This window comes from Teleopsis dalmanni, chromosome X (genome assembly GCF_002237135.1).
Source record: "Teleopsis dalmanni isolate 2A chromosome X, ASM223713v2, whole genome shotgun sequence".
Lineage (NCBI taxonomy): Eukaryota > Metazoa > Arthropoda > Insecta > Diptera > Diopsidae > Teleopsis > Teleopsis dalmanni.
Genome location: NC_051848.1, coordinates 34,861,215 through 34,872,291, shown reverse-complemented (window position 1 = coordinate 34,872,291; position 11,077 = coordinate 34,861,215). Strand labels below are relative to the sequence as shown.

At 31.2% G+C, this 11,077-nt stretch overlaps 2 protein-coding genes across 2 annotated transcripts; both read left to right on the top strand.

Annotated features, from left to right (window-relative positions):
- Nucleotides 1-847: 847 nt before the first annotated feature.
- LOC119662416 (aurora kinase B-like) lies at nt 848-3,928 on the top strand. Its single transcript, XM_038072020.1, has 5 exons — nt 848-1,329; nt 1,401-1,592; nt 1,688-1,981; nt 3,256-3,487; nt 3,544-3,928. The coding sequence occupies exons 1-5, from the start codon at nt 1,187-1,189 to the stop codon at nt 3,661-3,663; spliced, it is 981 nt and encodes a 326-aa protein (XP_037927948.1). The 5' UTR covers nt 848-1,186; the 3' UTR covers nt 3,664-3,928.
- A 3,921-nt stretch (nt 3,929-7,849) lies between these two features.
- LOC119690023 (aurora kinase B-like) lies at nt 7,850-10,840 on the top strand. Its single transcript, XM_038105000.1, has 5 exons — nt 7,850-8,196; nt 8,267-8,458; nt 8,543-8,836; nt 9,941-10,172; nt 10,229-10,840. The coding sequence occupies exons 1-5, from the start codon at nt 8,054-8,056 to the stop codon at nt 10,343-10,345; spliced, it is 978 nt and encodes a 325-aa protein (XP_037960928.1). The 5' UTR covers nt 7,850-8,053; the 3' UTR covers nt 10,346-10,840.
- Nucleotides 10,841-11,077: the final 237 nt, after the last annotated feature.

The following is an 11,077-nucleotide window of genomic DNA, read 5'->3' as shown; positions in this document are numbered from 1 at the left end:
TGAAGCTCAGAGTCAGTGTTAATTTCGGCAACTGACCCTTAGTCAGTTTTGTTAATTAGTTATGAAAGTTTCTATTAACATATATACCTGTTGTATTATATAAAAATGAAATCATAATTACAAATTATTGTAATTATAATTGCAAGGCAGTAAATAAATCTTTGCTATTTTAAAAGTGTGCAACTTTACCGTCTGTCCGTCCGAACTGTTCAAAAGTAGTTTAGCAAGTTTCGTTGTGAACGTACGAGCGCAATACTAATGACAAGTGAGAATTCATCGTATATTGACGTCTACATTTTTGCTCATAAAGCTTTATTACATATCAAGCAGAATAGTTTTTTTGTTTTACTTTAAACTTATGCTTTTACATATACTTTAGTTTATAGTTTTTTTTCCAAAAAAAAAAAAAATACTTTTATTTTGAAATTTTACTTGAGAAGAGCTGCTTGAAATCCTTGGGAATGTGTATTAGTCGACTGATAATTACAACAATTTTAGACGTAATTTTTTCTTCTACAGTAGCAAAAAAATAACCTCAACTTGCAAAAGATACCATGTAAATCAACAACAATGTTTTTAAAATCTTCAAAATAAAGTTTTACTCACAAAAAATGTAACGTTTTAAGTTTTAGTGCGGCCAAATTCAAAAAAATAAGTCTATTGTGAATATATATGGAAATATGTTGCAAAATTACAGTCATTCCTTAAATTCATACAAGCATTTTGCTTACTAATAAACTCAAATACGTAAATAATTATATTAATTTATATATACAATATAAAAATGCTTGCCATTCTAGTATTCATATTACTTTCTTTTATTTCAATTAATAATTTTTTATGTTTTCATATTGAACACAAGACAAGAAAAAACACATCAAGAATACGCAGTTCATATATTTTAAAAGTGATGTCAACTATTTTCAACTAGACTTTATGCTGTTTTTCTACAATTCTGAAAAAAATTTACGGCTTATGTCACACTTATAAAAGAACACCATACAACAATAAATAATTTTCCCAAACACTGTGGCAACATTCAAATCTAAATTTTCATATTTGCTTTCTCTTGCTTTGACGTCTGTTTAAAAAAAAACGCGCTAAACGGCATTTAGTATCAACTGAATTTCTGTCGTTGTTAAACGTTGTGTACCTTTTATAAAATAATAATATCTTTTATAAAATAATGAAAAACATGCGAAAATTAACTAAAAAGCCACCAACAACTAGTGATTTAGAAGAATATATGGTTTCGGTGCCAAAGGAGCACAAAGAAAACGTGAAGAATATGTCATTAAAAATGATGTCTCATCCAGCGTATGGGCAAAGGTTGGTATTATTTGGTTTGTCATTGTGCTCAAAAAAAAACTCAAAAACGACTTTAATATATTTAATATTAGTTATCAATGGTCTGTTAAGGATTTTGAAATGGGCGCCCCACTTGGACGTGGTAAATTTGGACGAGTTTATATGGCACGTGAACGGGTTTCGAAATATCTAGTGGCAATGAAAGTCTTATTTAAAGATGAATTACGACAAGGAAACGTAGAAAAGCAAGTTTTACGAGAGATAGAAATACAATCTCATTTAAAGTAAGCACATCATATATAAATAATATATAAATAATATATAAATAATTAACTATAAATTCTTAACTAAAAATAATAAATATGATAAACTATTGAAGGCATCCAAACATTTTACGCTTGTTGACATGGTTTGATGACGATAAACGCATTTATTTAGCTCTGGAACTTGCATCTGAAGGTGAACTATATAAACATTTGCGTAATTCAAAAGATCATCGCTTCGATGAATTTCGTTCCGCAAAATACACATACCAAGTAGCTGATGCACTAAACTACTGCCATTTGAATAGTGTTATTCACAGAGACTTAAAACCGGAAAACATATTACTCACCTCATCAGATGATATTAAATTAGCTGATTTCGGCTGGTCAACTCATACTTTATCCAATCGGTAAGAAATGAAAGCCAATGGGTCAATTATTATTTGCAAATACATAGCTTTAATTTGATCACAATTGAGTTAGGATAGTTTATAATAGATATTTTGCCTTTCCCGTGTAGAAAGGCATTTCGACCATTTCAAAAGTGACAGGGTCTACGTCTCGAAGCCATTCGTTAAATTCGACGACCAAGTGCCGTTCACCATACCTTAAAGGTTTAATATCTCAATGGTTTAATAGCAGTTTATTACTATATTAAGCTATGATTTTGAGAGAACGTAATGGTGCACGAGTGCAGTACGTGATAGTCAGGAATTTCAGAGAATCACTCTTTAAGTGCATTCAAATACTATGCACTTTTATATATATATAAAACAAATTTCATGTTTTATTCATGGTCGTCACAAACTAATGTACAAAGTCAATTCCATTAGTAAATTTGAGTAAATTATTCAGTTTAGCTAGATATTCTCTTAATAAGAAATATAAAAAGGATAGCGTTAAATATCTCGGCATCACGTTGGACAAACGATTCACATGGCTTAAACATGTTCAACTGAAAAGAATTAGCTGTACCAAAATTCTTCATTACCTCCAACCGTTATTTAGAAAAGAAAACCTCAATGCTAAGAACAGAAAACTGATATATAACCAAATAATTTGTCCGTCACTTCTATATGGTTGTGTAGCGTTTAGCAAAGCTTCAAACACTACTATTCACCAATTAGAAATTGCACAAAGTCAGGCTCTAAGAAGACTTTTCAAACTTCCTTGGTATATTAGGACGAATGACATCCTTAGGGACCTCAAGATTGATCCCATCAAAAAATACATAAAAGATAGAGCCTTGAAATTATTTGCGAAATCTGACAGACTTACTAACACCGCGTTATCAAATCTCAGAATTGTTACAGGCTCCTCGGGGAGATATGCAGATCTGAGATCAATTATTACTTAGTCTGATGATGAGATAAATAATAATCCAGTCAAGGCACAGAGGGGTTTTGAAGAAACCTCGCAGTTAATATAAAGTAAAAGTGCTCAGGTGCACTAACTCAACTTTCCTCAACATAATAATAAAAAGTTTTGCGAATAAATCATCACAGCCTTATCCAAACTCCGTTCGTATTTAATTCACATCTATAATGTAAAATATGTGCGTCATATCTTTTTGACTTCTTAATTATTTATGATTATTATGTTATTATAATAATTAAATAATAACAATTATAATAATAATAATTATAATAATTAAATAATTGAAATATTAATTTCAAAATTGCAGACGCCAAACACTTTGCGGAACGTTAGACTACTTACCACCAGAGATGGTGAATGGAAAACATTATGATGATTCTGTTGATCAATGGTGTTTGGGTATACTTTGTTATGAGTTTTTAACGGGGCGAGCACCGTTCGAATCAAGTTCCAATGAAAAGACTTACGAAAAAATTTCTCGCATAGACATTCATTATCCATCGCATTTAACAGCTGGCGCCAAGGATTTAATATCAAGTGTAAGTCAACTTAAACTTAAATTAAAAATATATAGTAATAATCTGATTATTTATAGTTGCTGCGCAAATCAAGCGATGCACGTATTTCCCTTGTGGATGTAATGAAACACTCTTGGATTAAAAGGAACATGGCAAAACGGAATGAAATATTAGCCACTCGTGGAGTAGCAAATTAATATTAAGTTAAATTCAATATTTAAAACAGTAGTATATAAGAAACTTATTTTGTATTAATTCTAAAATGGGCAACTAATTAGTTTACCCATCAGTTTTGACAGCAGTTTTTGCATTATGTTTATTTTATCTTTATATGAAAATTATTGTTAAATATTATTTTTTAATATTGTTTATATTCTCTTAAACATTCTACTCTATTATGAGTAGAATTAGTACTATAAATTATAAACTTGACTCTAAACAAATATAAAAATAATGACTAAATCACATCAAATATGTTTAAAACTTTGACATTCACTACAATAACTTATATCGCTAAACTTTATAATGCTATCAATTCATGTAAGAACTGCAAGCTTAATGCAGTTCTTTTTATTAATTGCTTTGTAGACATCCACGTAGATGAACTGCGCATTCCTTTTAAATATTCACTATAGAGGTTGTAAAAACTTACTGGAAAAAGAAACTATTAAGGATTTTCTCTGGTAGTGCCCAGTTTTGGCTGAGATTTTTAGGGAAGGTAAATACTTTTGTGACAGTTCGTCAAACTGCTCATCGGTGAGGACGAAAGATTTGTTAAATTATCTTAATTCAGTAGTATGTATGGTGACGATTGTGATAGCAAACCAATGAAGAATCTCTCATTGTCGTCAGTGGAAAGATATCTGCTGACCTGTTACTGCAAACAACTAACTTTTCACTTTTATCAATGACTAAAATTTGACTCTCTCCTACCATTTTGAGCAGAAAGAATCGTGAAACTATCGAGCAAGTTAATTATATAGGGAATGGAATAAAATACGCTTCTTATTTGTTTATATTACACCAACATTCAGTAGAGTATGGCACCAGCCATTGCCAAATGTTTTCATCTCAATTGCTTAAATTGATCAATAAAAGATACATTTTGTTAAGTTCGAATATAAAAGTAATATTAATTGGTTTATGGTAAAACCTTTTATGATATATAATTCTAGAAATACAATTACACTTTGAATAATACCTTCTGCTCAAAAAGTACGGATTTTGTAAATAAAACACACAAATTTAAATTTTATTCCAAATTTACTTTATCTCCTTCAAAATATGCTCCTTCTGAAGCGATACACATATGCCAACGCTTAACCCAATCTTCCATACATTTTTCGTAGGCCCGTGCAGGTATGGCTGCTAGTTCCTTCAGCGAATTCTCTTTTACCGATTCAATCGTCTCAAAACGCTTACCACGAAGGGGCAATTTGAGTTTCGGGAACAGGAAAAAGTCGCACGGCGCCAGATCTGGCGAATACGGTGCCTGAGGGATGACAGTGGTACCGTGTTTGGTCAAAAAATCGCGTACAACAAGAGCCGTGTGCGATGGAGCATTGTCGTGGTGAAGAATCCAATTGTTGGCTTCCCACAAATCTGGTCTTTTCTCACTGATGGACTCACGCAAATGCCGCATAACGCCGAGATAATATTCTTTATTGATGGTATGACCCTCTGGCAAAAATTCGTAATGAACAACACCGCGGTAGTCGAAAAAAACAGTGAGCATAACTTTAATTTTCGAGCGACTTTTGCGCGGTTTTTTGGGTTTTGGCTCGTCTTCGTTTGATTGTTGACTGGTTTCGACGTCATATTCATGAACCCATGTCTCACCACCTGTTATGATGCGTTTCATGAATGTAGAGTCGTGTCCATGCTCAAAAATCATTTCATCACACACGATCTTTCGGTATTCTTTCTGGAAAAAATCAAGGTGTTTCGGTACAAGTCGACCTGCAACGCGTCTCATGCCCAATATATCATGTAGAATGTTGTGAACGGATCCATTTGAGATGTTTAAGTCACGAGCAATCTCCCTTTCAGTCATACGACGATCTTCCAGCACAATTTCCTGAATTTTTGCCACGTTTTCTTCGTTATTTGATGTTGATGGACGTCCAGAACGAGGCAAATCTTTGATCTCTTCACGACCCTTTTTAAATGACTTATACCACTCGTAATCCTGTGTTCGAGACATAGAAGAGTCCCCGTAAGCTTTCTGCACCATTTTCAATGCTTCAACACATGAAATTCCGTTCAAAACACAAAATTTCAAACAAACTCGTTGTTCAACTGAATTTTCCATAGTAAAAATCGCTAAATGCACTTGGTAGTCTCACGTTAACAGCTGCTGTAAACAAACTAATTGACAGATTGCGCTCAAATTTGTACCAAATGTCAAGAAAGGGTGTACCAACATAACAAAAGAAAAAGGTCCTTTACTTAAGGACTCGTTACTTTTATGTGTCGCACCTGATAAAGCCTTCTAAGATTTCAAATTAACACACATTAGCATTTATAATATATAAATTATAATAATTATATACAAAATAATTACTTTCACTTTATAGATAATTCAATTGTTCGGGTGCAATACGCCTCCCCAGTGAAATAGACTCCCCATATAACGTTTTCAGTGTGCAGCGCTAGGTACACTAGGCACGTTAGGTATAGGAATGCCGTTAACAAATCTGAGTGAAATAAAAATCATAAAGACAAATATCAATGATTGTTATTAGAAAAATTAAATATACTAAAATTTTATTTATATACAAATACATATGCTTCGCGTATTAGCAGCTCCTCGTCTGTTATTGCTATAGGCGCTGCAAGTGGAAATAATCGCTTCGTATTAGCAATAAAATTGCTTACGTGGAAATGAGCGCTACGCACAACATGGGCTTGACCTATTTTTTACTATTACGTTTTAACGCAAAAATACATTTTTTTCGAAGTGCTGCTTGAAAAGGAAGCCTTAAAATAAATAAACATAAATACTTTAAATGAGTAACTACTTTCACCGTCCTGGTATTTTAAACTTTATTCGTTGTTGTTGTTGTTGTGATTTGAGTTAGTGCTATTGCGCAGTTTTACTCTATTGTGGCTGGGGGTCTTATCCCTGCCCCACACTAAACTTTAGCTATACTAGAAACATTGATTTATTTATTTTCTAACTGATGACGGACCGTAGATCAGCATATCTTCCTGTGCGTCCTGAGGTGGACTTAAGGTTTGTTAGAGCGGGGTTGGGCAACGTATCAACTTTTGTGAATAATTTTACGGCTCTGTCCTTGATATACTTTTTCACTGAGTCCATTCTTAGATCTCTATGAATGTCTGTTGTTCTAATATACCAAGAAATCTTAATTAGTCTTCTTAAAGCCAGATTTTGTGCTATCTGTAATTGCTTTATAGCAGTATTTGACAGATTGCAATTGATTGCTTTAGAATAAAATATTTTCACAAAATTTACATCAACAAAAATGATATGTTTGGAATAATTAAAGCAATTTTCATATTATCATTAATGATTCTGTACTGAAAATATTCAAAATCGTGGTACTTTTCAATTACTTTTGAAAATTTGATATAACCATCAGTGAGAGGTGGTTATATTTTTTCTGGCAATTACTACAACCTTTAACTGTGCAGTTCATTTTATTAATGTTTTTTATGGTCTATATTCACTTTACTTTAAACAAATTTGTACAAATTGCATTTGAAATCTAATCTTCGCATTTGTTTTCAAAATACTTGTAATCTACACATTTCGTGCGTAAACAAACCAATAGCAAATGTCATAATTAGGTCTATACCACGAGCTACTCGTACTAACTTTGAGGTACACTGTGTATACACAAGTACGTTCCACCAGCAAATTTCCAAGTAATGAGAGCATCTGAGAGAGCGTAAGATCCCTGTTGAAATTTGAAATAGCTACACAGACTTTACTCGTACATTTTATTTCAAATAAAATTTGTGTTGATATGTGAATCAGCTGTTTTGATTTGAATTTAAATTTTTGCATTATTTATTTGTGTTCTCACCAGACTGTACACAAAGCTGTTCCATGAAAATCTGTGTAAAAAGCGTAATTTAGCACTTTTTTTGTGCTACACATTCAATTTGTAATTTACTTGTGTTTTACTTGAATTTTACTACGAACAGCTTGTGGAGCAGACCTATTTTCATATTACTTTGCTTGTCAATTCTTCGACACGAATAAAATCCATAAGCATTTCTCACATTAAAAAGAAAACTTTAAACAGAAAAAAAAACCAATTTTCAAATATGCTGAATAAAAAAATATACTCCCTGAAATAGTATTCAATTTTTTCATTTTAAAAATTTTATTTTATTGTACACAATTTTAATTGTTGCTTATTTTAATTATTCTTAGAACACAACACAACAAGCAATAATTTTCCCAAACACTGTGGCAACATTCAAATATAAATTTTTATATTTGCTTTCTCTTGCTTTGACGTCTGTTTAAAAAAAACGCGCTAAACGGTGTTTAACGCCAACTAAATTTTTACCGTTTGTTGTTAAACGTAGTGAAAAAATATCTTTTATAAAATAATGCAAAAGATGCAAAAAGTAAATAGAAAGCCACCAACAACTAGTGATTTAGAAGAATATATGGTTTCGGTGCCAAAGGTGCACAAGGAAAACGTGAAGAATATGTCATTAAAAATGATTTCTCATCCAGCATATGGGCAAAGGTCGGTATTATTTGGTTTGTCATTGTGCTATAATATAACTCAAAAACGACTTTAATATATTTAATATTAGTTATCAATGGTCTGTTAAGGATTTTGAAATGGGCGCCCCACTTGGACGTGGTAAATTTGGACGAGTTTATATAGCACGTGAACGGGTTTCGAAATATCTAGTGGCAATGAAAGTCTTATTTAAAAATGAATTACGACAAGGACACGTAGAAAAGCAAGTTTTACGAGAGATAGAAATACAATCTCATTTAAAGTAAGCACATCATATATAAATAATATATAAATAATTAACTATAAATTCTTAACTAAAAATAATAAATATGATAAACTATTGAAGGCATCCAAACATTTTACGCTTGTTGACATGGTTTGATGACGATAAACGCATTTATTTAGCTCTGGAACTTGCATCTGAAGGTGAACTATATAAACATTTGCGTAATTCAAAAGATCATCGCTTCGACGAATTTCGTTCCGCAAAATACACATACCAAGTAGCTGATGCACTAAACTACTGCCATTTGAATAGTGTCATTCACAGAGACTTAAAACCGGAAAACATATTGCTCACCTCATCAGATGATATTAAATTAGCTGATTTCGGCTGGTCAACTCACACTTTATCCAATCGGTAAGAAATGAAAGCCAAGGGGTCAATTATTATTTGCAAATATTAAACAATATTGCAGTGTTGAAGTATAGAATTCTCCTTTTGACAGAGATCTAAGGTTATATTACACCCACTTAATCAGGGGAAGTCAAGCCACAGTTGTGATTATATTGTCTCCGATTTATTCGATATAGTAATTACTCAAAAATTTAATTACCTAAAATTAAAAACTGTTGTATCAGGAAATATGATAACATTAGGTGAAATATTGAGTTGTGCGTTATATTTCTTCTTTGAATTCAGAAAATATGGAGGAATAAATACAAACTGGACTTCATTAGTGTTACATATACGTACTTTAGTTTTAAAGTTGAAGTACATAAAATTGAATAAAACTACTTCCAAGAGTACAAAATTCCCTATTCAATTCTATATTTTTAAGATGTGTTAACTTAGATAAGTTTCTATTTCAGTTGTCTGGCTTTCAGATAATAATACCTATTCTAGAACACTAATAAAATAGCAGAAATAGGATCTCCTATAAGAACAACAGCACTACGACTTTGAGAGATTAGTGAACTGCATATATTTTAATCTATCACATAAGACTTCCTTGTTAAGATGATGGCTCAGGTCAAAGTAACTTGATTGATAATCAGTCCATGCAATATCTTAAGCTTATTCTAAGTGGAGAAATGAATTTTTTTATAGGCAAATAAATGATTTAGGTTTAGTAGTGAACATTTATGATTTTTATTGTCATCAATCAGAGAATTATTTGTTGACTTATTCATCCCACAACAACTTCCTCGTGTGCAGTACTGCATGTTTAAATTGGTCCATAGTTCTTTTATGTGCGTCCACAGTTTAGTTTCTTAAAATTGGGAATAATTATATGTCAAACAAAGCACTGCTCGATTTCAGCTCGTTTATAACTGTAACCTGTAAACAGAATTCAGCATCCACCCATATATTCGTCATGTAATCCCTTTAATGTTATCTGTTTTACACATCCCCCTTGGCTACAACAACAACAGAATTTACCATATTTCTATAACATATTCTATAATACAATGTGTATATTTCAAAAAACACGTTGTTTTCAAATTTATGTTCAAATTGCAGACGCCAAACACTTTGCGGAACGTTAGACTATTTACCACCAGAGATGGTTAATAAAACACATTATGATAATTCTGTTGATCAATGGTGTTTGGGTATACTTTGTTATGAGTTTTTAACGGGGCGAGCACCGTTCGAATCAGGCTCCACTAGCGAGACTTACGACAAAATTACTCACATGGAAATTCATTATCCATCGCATTTAACAGCTGGCGCCAAGGATTTAATATCAAGTGTAAGTTAACTTAAACTTGAATTAAAAATATATAGTAATAATCTGATTATTTATAGTTGCTGCGCAAATCAAGCAAAGCACGTATTTCCCTTGTGGACGTAATGAAACACTCATGGATTAAAACGAACATGGCAAAACGGAATGAAATATTAGCCAATCTCTTCCACGATTAACTTAAATTAATATTAAGTTAAATTCATTATTTAAAACAGTAGCATATAAGAAACTTATTTTGTATTAATTCTAAAATGGGCAACTAATTAGTTTACCCATCAGTTTTGACAGAAGTTTTTGCATTATGTTTATTCTATCTTTATACGAAAATTATTGTTAAAAATTTTTTGTAATGTTGTTTATATTAATTTAAAAGCTTATGAATTCGTGTTCCTCATCTCTGAAATATTAAATATTGAAAGAAAATGTTTTGTTATAATATAGTTTTAAGAAACTCTATTTATTTATTATAATCTAATTCTGCTATTGGTAATGTACAAATACACGGTAGCTGTTAGCTGCCTAATAAAACAGGGTTCTAACTTAAATATAATTCCTATTATTTTTTATATATGATATTTAAACTTCTATATACAAATAAATCAATAACTTATAAGTTTTATAGTAAGATATATATAGTGGTACACTCAAGTTATAGTTTCAAATTAGATTGTTTGTTTTATTATTATATATATGAGAAACTAAATAGATTTTTAAGCAATGGAATATTACGCATTTAATTAAAATAATTTTCTCATTTATAATTCCAATTTATATTGTAATCCATCAATTAATTTTAATAATTTATTTAACTCGTTAAGTCTTATTTGAAATAAACCAATCATATATGTTTAAATAATTGTATAAAATGTTGTTTAAATAAATAAAGAAATATTTCTCTGTTCATTATT